This window comes from Artemia franciscana, chromosome 2 (genome assembly GCF_032884065.1).
Source record: "Artemia franciscana chromosome 2, ASM3288406v1, whole genome shotgun sequence".
Taxonomy (NCBI): Eukaryota; Metazoa; Arthropoda; class Branchiopoda; order Anostraca; family Artemiidae; genus Artemia; species Artemia franciscana.
This window is the reverse complement of record NC_088864.1, coordinates 25,142,175-25,169,190: the sequence shown is the minus strand read 5'-3', so window position 1 is coordinate 25,169,190 and position 27,016 is coordinate 25,142,175. Positions and strand designations below refer to the sequence as shown.

Here is a 27,016-nt window from a genome sequence, read left to right as displayed (position 1 = left end):
AAATCTTTCAGTGTTTCTACTTGTTATTGTAACAATATATTTGCCGATTGGGTCAGCAAACCGTCTAATCCATAATCTGTCAGTTAATCTATTTTAAATTCAAGAATGCTTACCAACTGGAGTTCTTGAACCGAGCTTTTCATTCCAAAGTTAAACAGCTCAAAGAAACAAACAATTAGTGGAGCAACTTCAGATAATCCTCGGGAATATGAAACCATGGACCACACCTCAGCTCACACACATTTGGTTTTGGGCAAGAAAAATATCTATTTACAAGCGAAAAATATCTATTTTTATATCAGGAAAAAGTTATATATAATATTCCAAAATATAACATTGTGTTCATCAATCCGGCCTAAGCTCCACACTTCCTGTACAAACCGTATCTTTCAGGTTGTATTTCTCGGAAAACACAAAGACAGTAAAAATAAGAAGATCACTTTGGAAATCTGTAACATGTGCAATGGCGTATTTATCTATGGTAAGTTTTTTCTTGTAAAAGTTATTTTGCTTTTTTACAAATTTTCATGTAGTGGAATATATATATATATATATATATATATATATATATATATATATATATATATATATATATATATATATATATATATATATACAATGAAACTTACCCAGTCCCCATTTATAATGGAATAAATCATTCCACAATCAGGAAAAACCTATGACTTTTTCTTAGTTAGAATAATAAGAGACCATCCTCAATGTGGTATTATAGCCTAAACAAGCAACTTCTCAAAAGATGCTTATATCATCTTAACTTTTAGTTACGATGCGCCGTTGTTTGATATTTACTAGGTTTCAGCTATGTCCGATAAAACTTACATAGTCCCTATTCTTAACAAACTATATCGATCATTAATTACTAGATTGTAGCTGCAGCTGCAACCACTCCACACACCCATACACCCCTTTCAGTTACTATAGACTAGAGTTCGTTCTTTATTGTAATTTAATTTAAATTTTTAGGAATTAATCTATTTTCAGTTGTCTAATCATACTTTTTGTTAAAACCCTAAAAGAATTACTGCATTGTAAGTAAATATATCTACATGCTTTTTATAATATTAGAAATACCATTTTCATTTTCGTATGCAATAAGATGTTAATAACATTAGCGATTGCAGTGCTTCATAAAAATGGAGTTTTGGTTTGAAAATGATTCTTCAAAAAAAAAAAACTATTCTATTGGGTTGCAGGGGTAGGTTGCAACCTACCCCTACAACCCGCATTTGCTTACTAGGTTTCAGATATTTCCGATGAAACTTACGTAGTCCCCACACATAATGAACTATGTAGTTCTACTTTTAAAGCTCTTAGGTATTTATCTAGTTTAAATTAAAAATTCAAATTATTGCTCAAATACCATAAATATTTTTGCAGTTTCAACCTAAATAATATTGTTTCATTTAAAATTTTCAGGAATTGATCTAGTTTCAGTTTCAGTTTCAGCTGACTAATCAGATATTTTGTAAAAACCATAAAAAAAAATACTGCATCTTACATAAATATATATGCATGCTTTTAATAATGTTAAAAATACTATTTTCATTTTGATATGCAATAGGATGTGAATAATATTAGCAACTACAGTGCTATAGAAAAATGGAGTTTTTGGTAAGGAAATGATTCTGTTTTGCAAACTATTTTGTTTTAGTTACAAAAGGCACTAGATATAGCAATTTCCTTTAAAATGAGGAATTAAACAGCTCTCTATGATGTCCCAGTGCCAAGTTAGCTGTGGAAAAAAGAAAAAAAAGATGCCGTATACGAAGAATATCGTGGTTGCAGCCACTTTTCTTGATTTTCAAGCCAGAAAATTTCCCTTGTTGTTCAAGCCAAAGGACGGTAAGGTTTCTATAGGGATTTAGGACAAGGCGTTTATAACGTCATTCATCAAGCTTGTAAACAAACTTGTAGGTTTTTGTCAATATTGATTCCATTATAAAAACCATTTTATTTTTAATTACAAAAGGCATTAGATGTTGCATATTTTTTTTCAAAATGAGCCATCATACAGCTCTCTATGATTCTCCAATGCCCAGCTATCTGAGGAGAAAAAACGGAAAAAAGATGCCGTCGATGCAGAATATCGTGGTTTCAGCCACTTTCCTTGATTTTCAAGCCAATATATTTCTCTTGTTTTCAAGCCAAAAGACAGTAAATCCTATAAGTAACTCTTACTGGGCTGCTACCTACCGCTTCAATTCAGATCAGCCACTTTTCTTAATTTTCAAGCCAATATATTTCCCTTGTTACTCAAGCCAAGGGACGGTAAGTTTCCTATATAAGGATTTCGTAAAATGCGGTTCTAATAGTGTACTTTGTGTTTTGATATGACTCTACTTTTCAACCCCCATAAACTTCCCTTTCCATGGAAAATTCTGACATTGAAAAATCCTTCCAGTGGAAAATTCATTCTCCCCTCCCAACCCTGAATATATGTGCATACTTCCCAATAACAGATACTATACGTAAACTATGGAAAAATTTTATAATATAAAAATCTTTCGCCAGGGGCTTTTGGGGGTCATTTTATCTCCAAAGACATAGTTAGAAGACCTTTAAACTATTTTGATCAAAATAGCTATATCAAAATTCTTATCGGACGATTTTGGGAAAAAAGTGGCGTGGGAGGGGGCCTCGTTGGCCTCCAATTTCAAAGTAATTTCTTATTATATTAAAGAACGATCGGGGATGCAGCGGTACCTAGCAAACTAGTAAGAGATATATTAAAGGACGAACTATAGACTATAGTAACTTAAATTAAAAAAAAAATATATTTTAGTTTTCAGTTAGAATCACTAAAGCGATTATGTAAACTGAGAAAATGCTTATGATGTTTGAACAACAATTTTACAATAAAGTATTACCACGAACTGTTTGATAAAATTAAGTTGAAGCTCTACTGATCAGCATTGCTGCCTCTGAAACAGGGAATCTTTATATATACATTTTCGATAATTTTCAATCGATTGGCTCCCTATAACTTTTTACTCCATGGTTTTTTGGCCCTCTTTGAGTCGACATTGTTGTTTTGAGCCAAAAGATAGCACAAAACTCCTTTTTTCTATGGGCAATCTTTTTTGTCACTAAAAACGCACTAGAACTTTACATTTCTGTTCGGGTGAGTCTTTTTGTGCTATTTCAAAATTATTGGTTTAATACGATCACTCCCTAGGCAAGAAAAAATAATAAAAAAATAACAAATCTACACAAAACAGCGATCATATCTCTCAGAAAAAGATTCAAAATCTCACAATTTTACAGATTAGAGCCTGAAACTCTTGTAATGAGATTATCTGATGTACTGAATTTCATGGTGTAACTTTCATCAAGATCATCCTTCCTTTCTGGCTTTATTTCTCTTTTTTTTTGAAATTTTGGGGGATTTTCTCAGGTTCGTAACCTTTTGTAAGTAACCATACCCTTGATGAATTCTGCATATTTAGGATTATCATAACAAATAATTTTATTAAATGAGTATACTGTAATAAAACCTCCTTGAAGCTGAGTTTCAATTACCGTTATCTACAGTCGCTCCTTACTTAAAGTTAGTTATTTTAAACCTTTTAATATGATATTAAGCTTCTTTTCTTTGGATTTCCCCTTACTTGTTGGAACCTAAATTACTTCTCACTTACAGTTGCCACGAACTGTTTGATAAATGCACTATTTTTGAATGTTTTAGACTTCCAGGGATTCAATAAGTGGTTTTATTTCGGTAGTAGCAAAATGACTTTATAATTTTCAAAGCTAGGTTCATACTCTCTAATCCATTCATTTCCCCTTGTCTTACTAGGGACTTCTTGCTGTCAAGTTCTAAGCCAGCTTAAGTACTTTGGCTCGACTTGAAAAGATGTGTTAGTCCTTCTCCTGCACTGGTTGGGACCCATCGCTTATCTTGAGGTTATATTAAACTCTATAATTTGAATAATAGGGAAATTGCAGCTAAGAATGTTACAACCGTTAAAAAAAAGAATATCGTATTTGTACTTTGACTGACGAATTCAGATGTTTTGCTAGGAGTTCCAGAATCTCATATCTCAGGGGTAGGAAATATCAAAATAGGTGAAATGCAATTTACTGATTGAGGCAGGTAGACTGACTGAGCATGCATTCTGAAAAATCCTGCTTAAGTTGGGAATGCTTATATAGTAGGGTGCTAGATGTTCCTTCTAAGGCTAAGAAGTGTAAGGGACATATAGTGCTATCAGTCATAGCACTGTCCCTGGAGAAGCAACTGATGGAGATATTAATGACTAAGGTGAATTTTACCAAGAACTAAAGGAAGAAATGGACAGGATCCCAGGTGGAATTACGGTATTTTTACTAGGAGATTTTAATGTCTGAACTTGACTTGACTTGACTTTATCAAACAAGCAACGATATGCATAAATCTTATACAAAGGATACCGGGAGGCAACGCGTTTTGTCTCCTTTAACAATAGAGAGAGAAAAAAGAAGAAGGAATTACACCTCAATAGCTCACACGTAGTGCACAAAAAGAGAGAAAGAGAGAGAGAGAGAGAGAGACAAGAAGCGGAAAAAAATCGACTCGTAGACACGGATGGGACTTATAAACTAATTTATATATAAATCAATTTACATTCAGTCCCCGCTACTATAGGCAGAAAGAACTATCTCTTTCAATTTCCTTTTTGTATGTATAGAGTGATGGTGACTCATTTATTAAATCAAGTAGTTTATATTTATTGGCAATCTCAGGAAGTTGATATCTTAAACTTAGTCTTGATCTCTCATTTTTAATAAAAGGAAAAAGAAACTTATTCCTTGCTCTTGATAAATGCCTATGTTTATTTTCAACCAAGAGTTTCATTTTATTGAAAAAATTATCCCTACGTTAGATTTCTAAGAACCATATGCCTATATTTAGGTGAAAAATTTGTTGTAAATGAAGGATATCAAGAAATAAAAATGATGTTCTAGTTCCAGATAATTCTTTTGTCTTCCTAGGGTGTGTTAAAAAAAAGGTCCAGGATTCTTATTGCCTTGTTTTGGACAATTTGGAGTCTTCGTAAATGTGAATGGAATGTCAGCATCCAAACGGTCGGGCAACATTGAAAATAGCACTCCACTAATGAAAAATATAATTTTCTCATTATTTTGTAAGGAAACAAGAAGTTTACTCTATGCAAACAGCCGAGATTCCTGGACACTGTTGCCTCGAGTTTATTAATATGCACCTTGAAAGACAGAGTTGAGTCAATGTAGATACCTAAATATCTAAATACATCCACTCTTTTAATGGAGGAAGCTCCAATACTAATAGTTTTAAATGAAACACGCTTCACTGCTCTCAAACTTCTCCCAAAAATCACAAATTCTGACTTCTCTAGGTTAGGTATTAGTCGATTAGCATGAAACCAAGAATTTACATTAAAAGCAACAGTTTAGAGGGCCATTCGTAGGTCCTCCTTGTTGCCAGCCTTCAAACTAATTGCTGTGTCGTCTGCAAACAATATTGGTAATTCATTGTCCGAAGGCATGCATTTTGGAAGGTCATTTATGTATATCAAAAAAAGTAACGGCCCCAATACAGACCCCTGTGGAACCCCTATATTTTCTAAAGGAAAAATATGAGATGATTCCTCACCAACTTGGACTGTAAACTTCTTTCTAATAAATAAGATCTCACTAAGTCAAGAGCTATTCCACGAATTCCTACATTTTCCAATTTATCAAAAAGAATTGTATGGTCTATTGTATCAAAACCTTTTTTAATGTCAAAAAATATAGTGGCTGCCAAGTAACTATCATCCATAGCATCTGATAAGAAATTATGTAAGGCCGCTACTGCTTGCTCTGCTGACCTACCACGCAAGAAACCAAATTGATTGGGAGAAAAAAAAAATCATTCTTTACCAGAAATGAAGTAAATCTACTCTTTATTATTTTTACAAAAACGTTAGAAGCAGGTCATAAAATAGCAATAGGCCTGTAATTATTTGGATTAACTTTATCGCCTTTTTTAAACAAAGGTAAAACCTTAGCTACTTTAAGACAAACTGGAAAAAGACCATTTTTTATGCAAGAATTAAAAATAAATAAAAGCGGCTGACTAAGTACTTCAGCTAATTCTTTAAACAGAGAAGTCGACATACCGTTACATCCTATCGAAAATCTGTTTTTCTAACAAGTAACAGCTTTTTGAAATTCCAAGAACTGGATAGGGTACATAAAAATAGTCTTATCTAATTTATTTGGAATATATTTTCTATGATTATGTGTCCCACCAGAAATTTGATCCACCAGATCACTTCCAATTTTCCTAAAATGGTTAGCAAATGCTTCTGCCATTACTCTCTCATCCGTTATTTTAAGTCCTTCATTAGTTGTAATATGGGATGGAATATTTCTTGTTTTGAAATTATTTATTCTTTCATTTATTATTTTCCATGTTTTCCGCGGTGAATCGCATTCACGAAATTTCCTTTGATAATATTTTGCTTCTGCCTCTCTGAAAACAAAAGTTAAATCGTATAAAAAGTCATCTCGTATAAAAATACCTACTCCTCCCCTCCTGATCTTTTTGCGACTAACACCGAAGAATCGATAATTTTCATAATGTTGAAATGTATTATTTTCGTCAAGAAATGTTTCACGAACTCCCAAAACATCTGTTGAAGATACTTTAAAAAACATGCAAAAAATTTAGGCTGCTATTTAGTCCTCTACAATTCCAAAATGACATTCGTTTTATATGATTATTTAAAGGTGGAAGATCATGAATACATAAATATTTATTTTTAGGTGCAATATAAGGAACTGACAAATCTTGATCTTGTGACGAAAATTTATGAAAATATTTATTTATGTCAAGGGGGTATTTTTCCAGTTCCTCCAACCTACCAGCAGGGACTTGGAAAATATTCAAATCATCCATAATCCAAATTCAATGATAATTCCGCATCCCGTGTCAGTGACCCAATGTAAAGACAAAAAGAGGAAAGAAAAGTAAAGAAGAAGAGAAAAAAGACGAATATTTCGAAAAAAAGAACAATGAAAAATAAAATAAAAATAAGAATAGCAACAGCAACAAAAAAGAAAAGGAAAAAAAGAAGAACATAATCTCTTCTTGGCTTCTTATTTATTTCAGCCAATATTCGTATCATCATATGAAGGCAAGCGCAACTTAACATGGATACATGAGCTATATCATAGACCAACCACAGTCATAAATACAATAAATAAATCACAAATACTCATCATAAACTATAAATCCACTAAAAAAAATAAATACCAAGCGACTATTTCTATTTGTATATCTATTTCTCATACACGTATCTCACTTACAGGACTTTATACCACTTAAGCTTTACTTTTTCTTCATTATCAATTAAGCACAATACAGGTGGGACCACTGGGGGGATCCAAGCACTAATTCCCCTTGCTTTAAATTCTTTTTGTTTAATTCTAAGGGAATTGCGAATGTCACGAACTCCTTTTGTCACATCATCTGTCATATAGATAAAAGGGGATTCAGGTCCGGCTCCTCTTTCGAACAGGTTTTCAAGTAATTTCTTGTTTCCCTGAAGCATGCAGAATTTGTCCTTATCATCCTAAAGCTGGATTTTGATAAATCTATCCGTAAACTCAAGTAGATCAAATCGGATATTAAATTTTAAGGTGGGAAAGTAAGGTATCAACATGGTCTTTAGCCCTTGATTTAGATTCAGTTTTAATGTTCCATATAATAACATTCCTTCTTCTATTCATGTTTTCTAACACAAGGACTCTAGATGCTAATTCACCCAAACCAGGCTCCTTTTCAATTTGGTTTCGTAATGCCGATATTTCCTGCTTGATACTAGATAATTCATTTTCTTGGGCCGTTCTTGCTAATTCTAGATCTTCCACGCGAGATTTTAGGGACTCTAAACCAGATTTAATGTCAACGATTTCCATTTTTATTTCTAAGATATCATTTTTAATTGCTTCGACTATTTCAAGGATGTTATCTAACTTTGAGATATTATTAGTCGACTCTGTGGATCCTCTTGAACCCTCTAAATCACTTTGTCTTGATCGCTTCTCGCTTTTCATAACCATATTTATTTTCAATAATGTTTATAATTTTCAAAAAATAGATAAACGAACGATAATTCACATCCAATTTTGTACAGCACTCGCAAAACGATGCTATTACTCCGAATTCATTGAAAAAATATCAGAGAATTTACTTGTCAGAGTTAATCCGGCTGAAAATTGTATTGTGCAAATACAGATGTTCACTGAATGAATGTTAGCTCAGTACTGAACTGAGTCAAGGCTGGTTGAAATAGGTATATATCCTAGTCTAGGTAAATTTGGTGTATCTACTTTATTCTTTATCATATTTCTAATCAAAAATTGGAAATATCGACACTAAATACAAGGGTATATAGGAGTGACGTTCTTGATGTTAATTACATAAAAAAAACTAGTTTTTTTAAACTGAAAGTAAGGAGCGACATTAAAACTTAAAACGAACAGAAATTACTCCGTATATGAAATGGATTGTTCCCTCCGCAATCCCTCGCTCTTGACGCTAAAGCTTTTAATTGTTTTAAAAAGCAGAACTGTGGCAAAGAGTAAAACTTTAGCGTAAAGAGCGAGGGATTGCGGAGGGAACAATCTATTTCATATACGGAGTAATTTCTGTTCGTTTTAAGTTTTAATGTCGCTCCTTACTTTCAGTTAAAAAAAAACTAGTTTTTTTTTTATGTAATTTCTGAACGTTTTTGAATTAATGCATGTTTGATTTTGACTCTCCACACGTAAACTATTCAAATGAAATTTGCATGTTAATTCCTTTTTTGGCTAAATGGCTTTCTCTTAGTTTTGATCATACGATTTTGAAAAATATGGGATGGGGAAGGAGGCCTAGTTGCCATGCAATTTTTCGGTTACATAAAAAGGCAACTATTAATTTTAATTTTAACGATTTTTTTATTAGCAAAAAATATACGTAACTTTAGAATTAACTTACGTAACAAACTTTTATATTCTTTAATTATTATTATGTATATGAGGGGTTTGTACCCTCGTTAATACCTCGTTCTTTACACTAAATCGTAAGTTTTGTCCCAATTCTTTAAGAATGACCCCTGAATCAGAAAGGCCGTAGAATAAATAGTTGAAATTACTAAAAATACTTTAGCATAAAGAGCGAGGTATTTATCTCCTCCTAAATACCTCGCTCTTTATGCTAAAGTATTTGAAGAACCCCTCGTATGCGTAATAATCTCTGTTCGTTTTAAGTTTCAATGCTACTTCTTCCTTTCATTTGAAAAAACGTTTTCATGTTTATTTTTCATTGTTTTCTTATAGTAATGCTAGAGAATCCTGCGCCCTTTTCATTGAATTTTTCTTCCCCCATGACAAATTCCTCCAAGGAAAGATCCTCCAACATAGCCCCTCTCCTCAGCCCCACCCCCAAACAAAATAAAATCCCCCTGAAAACGTCTGTACACTTCCCAATAACCATTACTATATGTAAACACTGGTCAAAGTTTGTAACTTGCAGCCCCTCCCCCAGGGATTGTGGGGGAGTAAGTCATCCCCAAAGACATAGTTACTATGGTTTTTGACTATGCTGAACAAAATGGCTATCCCAAAATTTTGATCCGTTGACTTTGGGAAAAAGATGAGCGTGGGAGGGGGCCTAGATGCCCTCCAATTTTTTTGGTCACTTAAAAAGGGCACTAGAACTTTTCATTTCCGTTAGAATGAGCCCTCTTGCGACATTCTAGGACCACTTGGTCGATACGATGACCCCCGGGAAAAAGAAAAAAAGAACAAAAAAAAACAAATAAACACGCACCCGTGATTTGTCTTCTGGCAAAAAAAATACAAAATTCCACATTTTTGTAGATAGGAGCTTGAAACTTCTACAGTAGGGTTCTCTGATACGCTGAATCTGATGGTGTTATTTTCGCTAAGATCCTACGACTTTTAGGGGGTGTTTCCCCCTATATTCCTAAATAGGGCAAATTTTCTCAGGCTCGTAACTTTTGATAAGTAAGACTAAACTTGATGAAAGACTAAACTAAACTAAACTAAACTAAGACTAAACTAAAATGCGATTCTTTTGATGTAGCTATTGTTATCAAAATTCAATTTTTTAGAGTTTTGGTTACTATTGAGCCGGGTCGCTCCTTACTACAGTTCGTTACCACGAACTGTTTGAAAATAAACATCACCGTCTAGTACTGTCTAGGGTTAATCTAAAGCTAAAATTTAGGGTGGGTAACTACCTTCTGGAAAGTAATAATGTTGGTATACTCCAGAAGAGGAGTTTGTACAAGAATTGACTGAAAGATCATATGAGGAATGTAAGGAATGTAAGGAAAGTAAAGAAAGCATTAAAATATTAATTAAGGAGATGTGAAGTGGAGGCCATTGATAAAATTGTTGAGGATCTGAGAGATACAACCAGACTACATAATACTTAGAATATAATACTGGCATTATCATAAATGAGAGGGTATAACCTGTTTTTACTTGTCCCAGCTAAAGATACGAAAGGGGTCTCATTTAGTTACGAGGAAAGAATTAAAAATAGACAGGCAGAACATTTTGAAACGCACTAAAACGTGATAAAGTTACAGGAAATGATATAGGAAAGAATGAAAAAGTTTATGACACCTTATAAGTGAAGAGCGATTTATTTGGCAAGGAAGAATTGGAGACATTATTAAAGGGATTAAAAAATAATAAGGCCTAAGGTGCTGATAGTTTGGTAAATGAGTTTTTTTTCTTATAGATATGGTGGTTGTGAAGTTAGAAATAAAAACATGAAGATTAACAATGCAGTTGTTGAAAAAGGAAAAGTGCGTAGCGATTTTAGGAGAGCTTTAGTTAAGAACCTCTCCAAGTAAAGTGATAACATTGGATTTGGACTGCGAAATGCCATAGATAGATTTTTAACAGTATAGATTTATGAAGGGAAGAGGATGAAGGGAACCGGATGTTCTGACCAACTTTTTATTCGACCAGATAATTGAGTAGTACCTAAGTCATCAGAGCCCATTAGTCCTATGTTTTATAGACTATGAACATGCGTTTGATTTAGCCGGCACAAGACCTTTAGTGAATGTTCCATCAGTCTATGGTATACTAGATAAACACATTAAAGTGATTAGTGCCATGTACTAGGACAACATTGTTGCGGTTAAGGTAGGAAATGAGGTTAGGGGCTGATTTCTCATTGAAGAAAGAGATAAGCAGGATTGCTTTCTATTCCCCTATTTATATGAATAATTTTGATGGACTTTGTCCTAAAAAAACATGGCAGAGGTTGCAGGAAAGTGTGGAATTCAATGGGAAAGTAAAACTATCCCAGATTGAAAATATGCTGATGATGTGAGTGTCATAGATGAAAATTTTGGCAAAATGAATGATTTTTTTTTAGTTTTTTAGAGTTCAAGGTGCAAGAAAATGCTTGAAAATTAACGGTAAAAAGACTATATAACTTGGAGAGAAAACATGGGTTAAGTATTGCTTACTTTTAGTTGATTTTTAAGCAGGCAAACGATATAGGACTTGGTATCAAGAGATTATAGGTGAAAACGAATAATTAGTCCATAAAATAATAATTAAATTATAACAGCTACTATACCAAACAATGTAATATCAAAACAGTCCAATTGACAGAAAGTAACTCAACCAACACGTCCTGTAAGCTCTCCGCACTGTGGTATTTTCCGAAACTCTGTATCTCATTAAAGTTGTTATTTCAAAACTTTTCCAAGATGTGTAATTAGCATTTTGGGTCTTTTAATTTGCTTTATTAAAATCACTTTCTGACTCTTTATTTGGTCAGACTTTCTACAAAACCTCTGGAAGTTCAATCCCTCTAGATTTCATTAAAAGGTCCAGGAGATCATGAAACAAACTCAAAAACAGCTGACAATCTATAGCATTGATGAAAAACTTCTAGGTACTGATCAGATAAGTATAAATTTTTCAAACACATGTCGTACTTACCCACCTGTAAATGAGCCACCTGATATTTAAGCAATCTAAAAAATTTCTATTATTCACCCCCAAGAAAAATTGGAAAGCTAAATTGCCTTGACACCAGGAAGAACATATAACACGGGGAAATTCTTATTGAGTTGATAGTAAATTGCTTCGAGGATTTCGGTCCTACTTTGCCGCCTGTTTCAATCAATGTCTAATAGATGGTACGTTGCCGGACTGTTTCAAGACAATTTACATAACTCCCATTCCTAAGGGAGAAAATCCCCCAATGATTTGCCCCTGTATTCGAAAACCCTAGGCCTTTCAAAAGTGCTCAGCGGCTTTGTTATTCTCGAATTCTCCTGTTAAAATACAGTTTTGACTCTGCATTTGAGAAAGAGATATGTTTGGCCACCAAAATGTTATGACAAATTCACTTAATATATCCGAAGTCGGCCGAAATCATCGATGCAGAGATATCCATGCAAGGAGTATAGGGGGGAGGATCTCGGATTTAAATTTCTGCAATGTTTTCTGGATGAATGGGTCGTTTCCTATTAGTTCAAAAACAGGAAATTATATTAGAATGAAAAAACTTAACCACTTATTACCCCATTTTCATCCTATGCAAGGTCAGAGGGGATGAAAAATCAGAATCTCATTTTTGTGCATTATTTGGTGAATTAGAAAGTTGTTTCTCATTAACTGGCTATCAGATCTGAAGCATTAAACATATTGTACCTTATTTTATACCTAGACAAGCCTATAGAGGGTGAAGGCACCCTATGTTACTATTACCCAACTTTTGGTTATAACTTTGCTTCAGTCCAATTTCACATAGGTTAACTCAAATGTTATATTGGGCCCTTTTATCTGTCTCACCCTGACTTCAAAGGCGTGGTGAAGTAATATTACAAACAACACTTTTTTTTTTTTCTCGAGAACCTGATGAGAAAATCAAAATATTGCCAGTTTTTACTTCGTTCCTTGATTTGACAAATTTAGTTATTATATTAAGACGAGCATGAAAAGTAAAGCTTAAAGTGAAAAAGAGTAAACACGAACACTTCAATCACAACTTCGTTTTCGATTTATATGATACGGAAGGAAAAGCAAATGTGTTTTGATTTAAAGCTGTTGAATAAAACACAGAGTTTGGCTTAATCGCATTAGTTGTCGAGATCATAATAGTCCAAATAAATATTTAGGTAGCTTGTTTCATGGCACTGGCTACAAGCAATAGTGCTGAAATGTTTAAAGTTTGAGCTAAATTGGTTAGATTAGCAATATTTAAGGATGAGCTAGATTGAAGTGAAGAAAGGATTGAAAATTTAACTTAGTAACTCACTTAGAAAATTAGAAAACTAAAGCCTAGTAGTTCCTTTTTTCATCCTTTTTTTTACCCTTCCCATCTCCTTTTCTCCTTCACGTAGTCTCCCTCTATCATTTTCACAAATTTTTGGCTCCCTTCTTGTTATAAAAATAGTAGTTTTCTAACGTAGTTATATACATCTAAACATTGTGATAGAAAAAAATTGCCCCTTCAAGCCCTGGTTTTCTGAAATAATTTCCTATTGGTATTTTCCTGACAGCATTTTGAACGCAAAAGGTATATACAGCTAGTAAAATTGCTTCACTAGCCGGTTGCTTTGATAAACGCTTGATCTAATTTTGTTGTTTGAAGAAAATGTAACGAAGTGAGCCACCATTTTTCAATTTCTCTTCCTGACGCATAGTGGTAAAAAACAGAAAAAAATGATACACATATTGCTGGGAACTGTAGAAAACATTGATTTTCCTTCGAAGTATTCCTTTTTGTAGCATCGGGATGAATAACGGGTCCAATTTTAGCGCAATGATCGGCAGTTTGAAGGGAGGAGCAGTCCTTTTACATAAAGAAACAATGTAGAAAAAGACAATTACATAGGCCAATTGTAGAAAAAGCCAAGACGGATTGTCCGATTAAATGGGCATCAAGAGCAAGGTTAATTTTACCCCTTTGATTGCCGTTGTTACTGTTACACCTCTCATGCATGTCACTCCACAATGCCGAACTAGAGTCAAGTTTAAGTTATGACATTGCTCTTTACTTTCACTAATATTTCCTTAAAAGGAAATATTCTTTCCTTTTTGTTTGATAAAAGTACCAAATGGTACAGCACTGTACATGTAACCTTATGTTTATATTACAGATTTTGCCGTTCCTAGTATTTCGTATTTGGATAATGGGATCTGAGCTGCCAAGTTTTTCAGACCAAGAAAATCCTGCTGCCGCCTCTCCTTTCTTTTTGACAAGGTAATATCAATTGCTACTTTTGAAGTCTATGACTAGCAAAAAAAGATTTACAATTCTCATTTCTGATTTTCCTTTGGCTATGAATTTTATTATTTTTGGATTGGGCTACCTCTTTAATAGAGAAAAAGTAACAAATGTCATATCCATTTAATTAGGCAAAACTTATTACTTTTACTAAAACAAAAGAAAGAGAAGTGTTTTACAAATTATACCTTTGCCATATACTATTTTATCCACTTCAGAATTATTTACTGCTTGGTGACGTTAAAAACACTACTCGGTATTAGCCAATACGTCTTTTTACGCATTATCTCTGTAACATTCACGCTGCTCTCCACTTATACTTCAGCTATTTGATGCATACGACATCTATCAACCAAATGATGATCTGCTTCCTCGCCACTCAAGGTTCTGTGTGGTGTTTTCTAATTTGAAATTTTATGCCACTTGATTTCCTTTTAATGTAAAGGAGCTGAAAATTTCATCAGTAAAAATTAAACGACACTCTTGCACTAGATGTCTTACAATTGTAGTTATTAAGTGGTTCAATAGCTACTTCAGTCGCTCTCCAAAATTTGTGTGTCTAAATGGGCGATTGAAAAAACGAGAAGCATAAACCATAAAAGGTTTCATACAGGACACTGTACAAATATAGCTATTATGACATGTTAAAACCGAAAATGAAATGTGCTTGATTTCAGGAGTAACAATAATTGCTTGGATGAAGCCTGGATATGTCTATACCTCTATTCAGACCTAAAAGTATTTTTTCTCTATTTGTTCTCGAGTGCTTAAACGTAAGTATTACACACGCTCACTGGAAGTTCTCTCGTTTCCATTACATTAACTCAGTGGGTCAAGATTTTAGCTAGCTATTATCAACCTGTTTTTTTCTGGCAAATACCAAATCCAAGAAGAAAATCAGATATATCGTCCAGCTGGATGTCACAATAAGAAAAAATATTGTTGCACTTGTTTGTAAAGTGGCAAACACTAAGTCTACAGTAAACCTTAGACCTTAGATCCTCCTGTGCCTCCAGAGGCGCCCAGGGAGTCCAAGAAGAGTCTCTAGTCGTCTCTGATACTTGCGGCTGCGACGATGTCTTCCCGCTCTGGCTTTATTGTGGCGTGAAGGTGCCGCCGGTCGTTGTTGTAGGTGCGACTGAGTGTATTTTCGGGTCTTCCTCTGCGGTGGGTGCCTTCAGGTAACCAAAAAAATGTAGTACCTACAGTAAGGTTTCATCTATTGTTCTACGCAATCTTTTATCTATTTTTATCTGAAACTTGAGCTGTCTCACTTTTCAGTTATTTTATCGCTGATAGATCACCTTGGAGATAGCTGCGAGGCCAGTTTTCTCCATGGAGGAGGTATTTGATAAAGATTTTCATCTTAAGGAAGCACAGTTTTTTCAACGTCTGTTCACCCGGATAAATTCAGAAAAATTTTCACCAATGACTTTTATACATAGGGAAAGCATCTCATCTTTATTCAGTAGTGATGAAATTGAGGTGCCTCAGAGTAACATCATTTCCAAAGCTTTCCTCTCTCAAAGCTTTGTTTTGGATAGAAAATGCATTTTCTTGATGGATGAAAAATAGTTTCTCGGAGTATAAATAATATCCTAAAAGATATTGCTGTGTAAACAGAATTGTTTTGTAGATAGGAGGGAACGTAAAGAGACTCAACGTATAGATCTGTTAATTTTAATAGATAGCAGATATTTTACCTATGAAACCAAGAAAGGAAAGGATTTGATAAATGAAAAGAAATCAAATAGGTGAGAAAACGAGGATTTTGTCAGCCATTGGCAAAACATAGAGACGAAAATCAAGCAAATAATTTGACAAGGACATCAGCAAAGTCGTCCACAATGCTAAAAAAAAAGAAACAACAACAACAACAAAATCTAACCTTTCGAAATGAATTGCGCAAGAGGAGAAAAGATGCTGAACCAAAAAGAAAAAAAAAATAGCCAGAGAGCAATGAAAGAGAATTTACCAATTAGATTGCACAAGAATCTTTTGGCCTGTAACAAATTTTCGACACCGAACATATTTCGGTTTTCGTTAGATATGCGCACAGGTTGTCCTAAATTAGACTGGACGAAAATATTAATAGTCTTGTAATATTAAGTTGTCATAAACTTTACTTTTCTAAAGCGCACACTTTAGAAAAGAGACTAGAAATAGTGAGGGACTGAACGGCAGACATTGGCTGGCACGAATCGGTACCGTAGGAAAAAATATGAATGGTGAAAAAATTCACTGAAAAAAAGAACCGGTTGTGGAAAATCGTTTGGTCATGTTCAAGAACCGGTTGTGGAAAATCGTTTGGTCATGTTCACGTAAAGACTGGGTTAAGTTTTATTGACAATATTTCAATAAAACACAATCCGTATAATGAAAACCATCATATAAGCAATGGAGAGGTAATATCAGTGATTTAAAAATTTATTTTTTCTTAGGAAATCAGTTTTCAAGCTACCAACCTATATTTGTTTGAGATCAATGCAAAATATGAAGTATGCAACATATTGTAATTTAATATCTGTATCGACAGGCAATGAAACCACGGGATTAAGTTTTTAATGTGATAGACATTAGGCTATTGCTGCGGAAACTATTGTCTATGGGCCAAGTGCGACCATCAAAGAATATTAATACGCCTTCGATGAATTTCTTATAATCAAAGGATACAGTGTTATGGAAGGAATTGTATCAAGCCATTTATTTAAGAATAAGTTATTTTTTCTATGAACAATTAACGATGATAAAAAATTTTCGTCTCTCAATACTAAATACATTCGAAATAACCCTATATTTCATGCGTAGTGACACCTAAGCCAAAAATCAGAAGTTAAAAGTCCCAAAGTTTGCATGCAATCTTACAATTTATTTTGATGTAAACAAAGGATTATAGTGAAATTTTACTTTCCACTGTTGGAAAGTCCACAACCAAAGAGAAATGTAGGCAGCATTTCAGCTTAGGGAGAGGGAGGAGGTGTCATACTTCGCAAAACAAATATAGATCCAATTATGTTTGAAACGTGCACAATGTAGGCATAAGTAATTTTTTACCTGATTAAGGATAGTAAAAATAGCAACGTTATACTATCCAAGACTCTTTTGTCATGTCAAAACTTCTCCATGGATCACTGGTCACTTTCAGACTTTTCATTTGCATCGAATATATTTGTATCCCCTGACTCTGAGTAAAAGAAAAACTACCGATATAAGATTGAAAGAATAGGAGTCTCTAATAATTATCTAAAAAAAGCTTCTAATTGATCTAATTAAACGATCCTTATAAATCAGGAGTCGTTCTTTAAAAAATGGGACAAAATTAATACTTTAGGGTAAAGAATGAAGTATCAAGGAGGGGGTAATCCCCCAAATATACGCAATAATTTCTTTTTGTTTTAATTTTTTAACGCTGCTCCTTACTTTCAGTTGAAAAAACTTGTTATCATTTAATTTCTGATCTTTTTTTAAACAGTACCAGGAAACCCGGCTCCACCTTCACAAAAATATCCCCCTTCCACGGGAAGATTTTCTTGCCAATTCGATCCTGGTGAAAATTTACCGAGACAATTACCCTTAACATATCCACACGTAATGTCGAGTCAGTATAAAGAAAGTAAGACAAATAAAAGAACTTCATATATGAATTCTGGCAAATTCTCCAAGTGTAAAATTTCCTCCCCATAGAAATTCTTCCCGTGGAAAATCACCAAGTAGAAAATTCGCTCCCCCCCCCTAAAAAATGAAAAATATATGCATACTTCCCAATAACCAATGCTATACGTAAACAATGGGCAAACCTTATAACTTAAAGACACTTCCCCGGGGACTTTGAGTGGGAGGGGGGTCACTAAGAGCATAGCTATTGGAACTTTCAGCTATGCTGAACAAAATGGCTATCTCAGAATTTTTACTGGACGATTTTGGGAAAAGGGGGCCATAGGAGGGGGCTAATGACCCTCCAATAATTTTGACCACTTAAAAAGGGCATTAGGGCTTTGAGTTCCGTTTGATTGAGCCCTCTTCTGATTATACTACCATTGGTTTGATATGATACCCCTGGGAAAAACAAGAACAAACAAATAAACAAGCTTCCGTGGTTGTTCTTCTGGAAAAAAAAACACAAAATTCTACGTTTTCAAACAATTCGTGGTAACGAACTGTAGTAAGGAGCGACCCGGCTCAATAGTAACCGAAACTCTAAAAAACAGAATTTTATACCAATAGTTACATCAAAAGAATCGCATTTTAATGCTAATTTTAAGCATATAAGTTTCTTCAATTTTACTCTTACCATCTCAAAATTACGAGCCTGAGAAATTTTGCCTTAGTTTAGAAAATAGGGGAAACACCCCCTAAGAGTCATAGAATCTTAATCTTTCTCTTAACTCTACTTTTAAAACAGTAAAAAACTTAGCGTAAAGAACGGGGCGTTAATGAGGAAGCGGCCCCTTTCATGTACGAAGTAATTTCTGTTCATTTTAAGTTTTAATGACGCTCCTGACTTTCCGTTAAAAAAACTTGTTTTTTTTTATTTAATTTCTGAACGTTTTTGAATCAATGCATGTTTTGATTTTGGTTCTCCGCAGATGAATAATTAAAACGAAATTTGCATATTTATTTTTTGGCTAATTGGATTTCTTGTAGTTTTGATCGAATGAGTATGAGAAAAAAGGAGCGGGGGGAGGAGGCCTAGTTGCCCTCCGATTTGTTGGTCACTTAAAAGGCAACTATAACTTTTATTTTTTTTACGAATGTTTTTATTAGTAAAAGATATACGTAACTTACAAATTAGCTTACCTAACGAACTTCTGTATTCTCATGTTTTTATTACGTATATGAAGGGGTTCACCCTCTCGTCAGTACCTCGCTCTTTACACTAAAGCTTAAATTTTGTCCCAATTTCTTAAGAATGACCCCTGAATCACAAAAGCCGTAGAATAAATTGTTGAAATTACTAAAAATGCTTTAGCGTAAAGAGCAGGGTATTAGGAGGAGGTGAGCCCATCATATGTGTAATAATTTCTGTTCGTTTTAAGTTTTAATGCTTCTCCTTACTTTCAGTTGAAAAACCTTTTCATATTTATTTTTTCATTGTTTTTTTTTTTAAATAATGCTAGAAAATCCTGCGCTCCCTTCATGAAACTTTTCTTCCCCCATGACAAATTCCTCCAAGGAAAGTTCCCCCAACATATCCTCCCTTTTTTAAACCCCCACCCCTAACCTAAAAATTCCCCAGAAAACGTCTGTACACTTCCAAATAACCATTACTATATGTAAGCACTGCTCAAAGTTTGTAACTTGTGGCCCCTCCCACGGGGGCTGTGGAGGAGTAAGTCGTCCCCAAAGACATAGTTATAAGGTTTTTTGACTACACTGAATAAAATGGCTATCTCAGAATTTTGACCCGGTGACTTTGGGAAAATAATTAGCGTGGGAGGGGGTCTAGGTGCCCTCCAATTTTTTTGGTCACTTAAAAAGAACACTAGAACTTGTCATTTTTGTTAGAATGAGCCCTCTTGCAAGATTATAGGACCACTGGGTCGGTACGATCACCCCTGGGAAGAAAAAAACAAACAAACAAATAAACACGCATCCGTGATCAGCCTTCTGGCAAAAAATACAAAATTCCACATTTTTGTAAATAGGAGCTTGAAACTTCTACAGTAGGGTTCTCTGATATGCTGAATCTGATGGTGTGATTTTCGTTAAGATTCTATGACTTTTAGGGATTTCCCCCCCTATTTTCTAAAATAAGGCAGATTTTATCAGGCTCGTAAGTTTTGATGGGTAAGATTAAACTTTATGAAACTTATATATTCAAAATCAGCATTAAAATGCGATTCTTTTGATGTAGCTATTTGTATCAAAATTTTAGAGTTTTGCTTACTATTGAGCAGGGTCGCTCCTTACTACAGTTCGTTACCACAAACTGTTTGATAGGTATTACTATCAATGAATAAGTAAAATCTAAAATCCAAAACGAAAATAAATTGAAGTATATAATCATGCTAAACAGAAAGTTAATAGTAACTGTGCGATATTTTTGGCAAAACTGGTGCGAGATGGGAAGTCAAATATTTACTAAATTTAAAAGATTGAAATAAACAGAAACTGTATTTTTCAAGAGACATTCATGAATTGCCTTGAAAACCTGATTGTAAAATAAACAAAATTTTTGATTTATATAAATGATCTTTTTTACGCAGTAAAAAGGCAGAAACCTATTCATTGCTGTAGACTCTGTCATCCTAAACCTTCCCTTGCCCATAGTGCCAGCAATAGTTCGCCATCTTCTGATGTCCTTGTTTGTTTTGCTGATAATAGCACACTCGGCACTTTGGGGAACTGTGAATCCGAGCTTCGATTAAACTTGGAATACTTGTTTGAGAGAGTAATTTCATGGCTTGATGCTAATTTTCTTACCCTAAATTATTCAAAATCCAATTTTTTGATATTTTCGCATGTTTCTCAGATTTATCCCAAGTTATCAGAAATTCATCAGCCAAATGGGATAATTCACAGATCTAAAGATCGATATGTTCCTTTTTTGGGCATTCTTGTTGATGAAAACTTGTCTTTCAAGTGTCACATTGATTTGATTAAATTAAAGATATGCAGGAGTCTCGGTATTTTAAGGAAACTCAAACATATTTTCCCTGGATCAATTTTGGAAATCCTTTTTCGCTCCTTGATCCGATCTTACGTTTCCTACTGTCCAATAGTATGGATGTCAACCCTTCCTTCACTGTTAAAACCACCTTCTAAGGTTTATAATAAAGCTAGAAACCTCATTAAGGAAACTAACCGTTCAAGAGTTATCCCATTACTTGATCTCGAGTCACTGTATATTCTTTCGTGTGCATGTTTTACTTTTTCTCAGCTTCATGGTGACCTCCCCCGTCCCCTAAGTGTTCAGCCATCTTTCACCTCTGATCAGAATAATTATAATCTTCGCAATACCAAAAATCATATTCAAGTTCGTTTTACTCCTTGTGTAAGGTCAGACTTTAATCCTTTAATTGTGAGTTATATTGTATGGAATAAGTTGCCCGAATCAGCTCGAAGGTGCCACTCATTCGGTTTGTTCAAAAAAATTATTAAAAATTCATTGGCTTCTTAGAAATTATTTTATCTCTTTTTATATGTGTATATGCGTGTATGTATGCATATACATTTCCTTATTATTTCATTGGAGTATATTGTATCTACAGATCTACATAATTAATTTAGTCTATTCAATCTATTAGTCTATTTAGTTTTGTTTTCTATAGTTTTTCATTTTATTTATATTTTCCCCTCTTCTCCTTTTTGCTCTTCTCTCTGTGAGTAAGTGATTTTTTTTCTTCTCTGAGTAAGTGGCTCGTTCATTTTCCCCTTTTGTACAGGCCAAAGAGCCTTTGGGGAAATAGTAAAATGTAATATTGTATGTGTGTTTCGTGATGAATAAATCTTATCTTATCTTATATTGCACTTCGAAACACTTGTTCATTTCAGCTATGTTAATTCTCTTTACTTTCATTTGTAAAATTTAACTTTGACAACTTTCTAGAGGTTACTTCTGTGTCCAAGAACTGTTCAATAGTTGCGTATTTTTTTTTCATTTCAGCATTAAAATTGTCTGTTCACATTTTTCAGTATTTTCCTTGAAAGTTCTAGATATCTTCCGTTTGTATTAATGACGTTCAACAACAAAAAGTTATACACTGTGTCAAAATTATCAGTTTCAAAAGTAATAAACACGTGCTACACTCATGTTCCTTCAGAAAAATCTCTCCATTCTGTTCAGAAAATTGCATTCCAAGACAAAATTATCCGAGCCCTCGTTTTTTCTCCTTTATGGTGAAAGATAAAAGAAATGGTGATTAAGATACAAAAGAGAAGATCAAGATCAGAGGACAAACGACGTTAAATTTTAAGGGTTCTAGATCCAGATGGCTGGCAACATCTCAGAGAAAAGTGTAACTAACAGGAACTTTGAGCATAAAAGTTAATGAGGTCTAAAAGAAAATCGAGTTCCAGGCATTTAGTTTAATTTCATTCACCACTATTTTCTGATAAGGGTAGAAAAGCATGTTATCAAAATAGAAAGCTTTAAAAACTCCCTTGTAAGATCACTCAAGAAAATGAAAAGAAAGAAAATAAGTTCGATTCTTAAGAACGAGACAAATCTAATCTTGTATTTCTAGTACGCTTTTTTAGTCTTTAATTGTTGAATTCACTTATATACGAACGCAAAAGTAAAGTTAGAATCGTTTGACAAAGGGATATGACAGTTATTGTTTTGAATTCTTAATCTCAATTTTGAGTAAGATTTACGTGGGAAATTTTAGTTTCCGTTTAATTACAGAAGATAATTTCTTTTTCATTTACTCATTTTTTTTGTAATGAAAATTTTGGTTTGAATTTTTATCAATAGCTTCTTCGCTTAAAGAGGAAACAAATTAGAAAAATCTGAAAAATTGAATCAAAACCATTCATGGTATAGCACGAATTAGAATGAAATAAGTTAACATGTCATAGTCTGTGAAATAGCAGAGAATTAACTGAATTGCTAAGGCCCCGGGAATTGTTGAACATACCTCGGTCATTATTTGGAAGAACTTCCAGTGCGAGTAATTGAAGGACTAATTACTACAAGATTGCTGTTCTTAGGTTTCAATGATGGGGTGATTAATATTTAAGTAAATTAAATAGTCAAACAGTTCGTGGTAACGAACTGTAGTAAGGAGCGACCCGGCTCAATAGTAACCAAAAATCTAAAAAATGGAATTTTGGAACCAATAGCTACATCAAAAGAATGGCATTTTAATGCTGATTTTAAATATATAAGTTTCATCAAGTTTAGTCTTACCCATCAAAAGTTACGAGCCTAAGAAAACTTGCGTTATTTTAGAAAGTAGGGGAAAACACCCCCTAAAAGTCATAGAATCTTAACGAAAATCACACCATCAGATTCAGCGTATCAGAGAACCTACTGTAGAAGTTTCAAGCTCCTATCCACAAAAATGTGGAATTTTATATTTTTTGCCAGAAGGCAGATCACGGATGCGTGTTTATTTGTTTGTTTGTTTGTCATCATTGGTAAATTTCTATCCTCTCGTGTGACTACAAGAAAATCCACAGAGGAAAGTCAACAATATATACAAAAACACCATATGCACCACAATGCATCACAATAATCATATCACCATAAAACTGACACATCACATACGACAAAATTTCATGAAGCAGAATATCTTATTAAACATATTATTTCAAACTTAATGACGAAAAGAAAAATATTGGATTTTGTTTGATAAAAATCGAAATCCACTAAAAAATGAAAATGGCGAAATTTTTTTGAAAAAATTTGGAAATCTTTGAAATGAGCTAGACAAAATTAAAAATCTGTGAAATCTTTACAAGAAAATTGAAAATCTCTGAATGTTGATGACAAAAATTGAAGTTTTTTTTTTTGAAATTTTAACAACAAATATAAAAAAGCACAAAAACAAAATCGTAAAACTTTAAAGTCTGTACAAAAAATTAAAAATGTCCGATTTCCTAAACGAACAATGAATCTGTTAGTAAACTTTAGGATAAAAAACGAAAAAATTAAAATCTTCGGAATCTTTACGACACAAATTGAAAGATTTGAGTTTCCTCGACTAAATTTGAAAGCCTTTTTTCAACTCAAGTTTTTTCAACTGAAAGTAAAGAATAACATTAAAACTTAAAACGAACAGAAATAATTACGTATATGAGGGGGTTCGTCCCCTCTTCAATACCTTGCTGTTTACGCTAAAGTATTTTTTAGTAATTTGAAAAACGCTATTCATTCTAATTCAAAGGCCTTGTGATTCAGGGGTCATTCTTAAAGAGTTTGAACAAAATTCAAACTTTAGCCTAAAAAGTGAAGTATTGACGAGGGGACGACCCCCTCATTTGACGCATATGAGGAAGCTCACCCCCTTGTAAATAGCTCACTCTTTACAATAAAGTTGAAATTTTGTAAAATAATAGCCGGTATAAGCAATCATTTGTGTTATTTTCCAATTAATTATATTATTTAATTTTACCTTAAGCAGCTTCATAACTGTGATAATAAACCAAATATATTGCATGTCTTCGGCTTGTCGTTATTATAAAAAAAAGTTCTTTTTTCCAACTAAAAGTAAGGAATAACATTAAAACTTAAAACGAACATAAGTTATCACGTGCATCAAACAGTTCCTGGTAACAAACTGTAAGTAAGGAGCAACACGGCTCAATTGTAACCGAAACTCTAAAAAACAGAATTTTGATACCAATAGATACATAAAAGAATTGGATTTTTATGTTGATTTTAAATATATAAGTTTCATCAGGTTTAGTCATACCCATCAAAAGTTACGAGCGTGAGAAAATTTGCCTTATTTTCGAAAAAAGTATAGAATCTAGAATGCATAGGATCTTAATGAAAATCAGACCTTCAGATTCAGCATATCAGAGAACTGCGGAGGTTTCAAGTTCCTATCTGTACAAATGTGGAATTTTGTACTTTTTGCCAGAAGAAAGATCACGGATGCGTGTTTATTTACTTTTTGTTTTTTTTTCCAGGGAGGATCGTATCGACCCAGTGGTCCTTGAGTTTCGCGAGAGGGGTCATTGAAATGGAAATTAAAAGTTCGAGTGCCCTTTTTAAGTGCTCTTAAAATGGAGGGCAACTAGGCACCCTCCCAAGCTATTTTTTTCCCTTAGTCACCAGATCAAATTTTTAAGATAGCCATTTTCTTCAGCATAGTCGAAATATCTAATAGCTATGTCATTAAGGACGACTTAATTCCCCACAGTCCCCGAGGGAAGGGCTGCTTTCATGAACTTTACCTATTGTTGACACATAGCCTAGCAATGGTTATTCGGAAGTACAGAGACGTTTTCAGGGGGATTTTTTTCTTGTGGGGTTGGGGGGGTTGGGGGAGAGGCTTACATGGGAGAATTTTTCCAAGGAGGGATTTATTAGTGGGGAAGATAATTTCAATGAGGGGGGGGGGCTGGATTTCCCAGATATATTTATTAAACAATCAGAAATTAAATAAAAACAAGATTTTTCACCTGAAAGTAAGAAGTAACATTAAAACTTAAAACGAACAGAAAATATTAAGTATATGAGAGGGTTCGTCCTCTCGTCAATGCATCGCTCTTGACGCAAAATAATTTTTAGTAGTTTCAAAAGATTTATTTTATTTCTATTTAAACGGCCTTTATGATTCAGGGATCGTATTTAAAGAATTTAAACAAAATTCGAAAATTGGCGTTTAGAGCAATGTATTGACGACGGGCTGAACCCCCTAATATTACGTATATGAGAAACTTCACCCCTCGTCAATACATTGCTCTTTACGCTAAAATTCATTTTTTTTAAATAATGGTCGATATAAGCGATAATTTGCTTGTGTTATTTTCCAGCCAAACTTAGCATTTAATTTTACCATAAGCAGCTTCATAACTATGACTTTTGAATGATAAAAAACCAAAGATATTTTATGTCTTTGGCTTGAGCTAATATTAACTAATGAAGACAAGAGCTAAGAGCTCATGTGGCACTTGTGACGAGGTTGGAAGAGCCAAGAGCCAAGAGCTCATATGGTATGAGTTTTATCAAAATTCCAAGAATCAATAGATTGTCTTAAAAGGAAAATCAGAGGCTTAATACCAGTCGGATTTAAATTAAGAGCTCTGAGTCACGATGTCCTTCTGAATATTAAAATTCATTAAGATCCGATCACCCACTCGTAAGTTAAAAATACCTCGGTTTTTCTAATTTTCCTCTCCCTTCAGCCCCCCAGATGGTCTAATCGGAGAAAACGACTTTATCAAGTCAATTTGTGCAGCTCCCTGACATGCCTACCAATTTTTATCGTCCTAGAACGTCTAGAAGCACCAAACTCGCCAAAGCACTGAACCCCACCACCTAACTCCACCAAAGAGAGCGGATCCAGTTCGGTTACGTCAATTACGTATCTATGACATTTATAAGCGTCTTCCAAGATTTCTGATTTCCCCCCTCCAACTACCCCCAATGTCAAAGGATCTGGTCGGGATTTGAAATAAGAGCTCTAAGACATAAGTTCCTTCTAAATAACAAATTTCATTAAGATCCAGTGACCCGTTCTTAATACCTCAATTATTCTGATTTTTCCAAATTAACAACCCCCAGCTCCCTCAAAGAGAACGGATCCGTACCAATTATGTCAATCTCATTTCTATAGCTTGTGCTTATTCTTCCCATCAATTTTCATCCCGATCTCTCCACTCTAAGGGTTTTCCAAGATTTCCGGTTTCCAAGATTTTGTTTCCCCCCTCCAACCTTCTATGTCCCCAGATCCGATTCTAAATGAAAATGGAGCATCTGAGACATGAAATTCTTCTGTATATCCAGTTTCATTCAAATCCAATCACCCATTTGTAAGATACCTTGATTTTCACGTTTTCCAAGAATTTCGGTTTCCCACTCCAACTCCCTTCAATGTCACCGGATCTAGTTGAGATTTAAAATGAGAGTTTTAAGCAAAAGATCCTTCTAGATATCAAATTTCATTAAGATCTGATCACCGGCTCGTAAGTTACAAATACCTAATTTTTTTCTAATTTCTCCGAATTACTCCCCACCCCCCAACTCCACCGAAGAGAGCGGATCCGGTCCGGTTATGTCAGTCGCCTATCTTGGACTTGTGCTTATTCTTTCCACCAAGT

At 34.0% G+C, this 27,016-nt stretch overlaps 1 protein-coding gene across 4 annotated transcripts in view; it reads left to right on the top strand.

The window, feature by feature from the left end:
* The window catches only part of LOC136039230 (protein O-mannosyl-transferase TMTC1-like), a 327,626-nt gene that overhangs the window by 147,212 nt on the left and 153,398 nt on the right, over nucleotides 1-27,016 (top strand). For all 4 annotated transcript variants that reach the window (XM_065722793.1, XM_065722801.1, XM_065722775.1 and 1 more), the window contains 2 exons: nucleotides 394-481; nucleotides 14,175-14,278. In XM_065722793.1, the coding sequence (XP_065578865.1) occupies nucleotides 394-481; nucleotides 14,175-14,278 (192 nt within the window). The remainder of the gene's footprint in view (nucleotides 1-393; nucleotides 482-14,174; nucleotides 14,279-27,016) is intronic.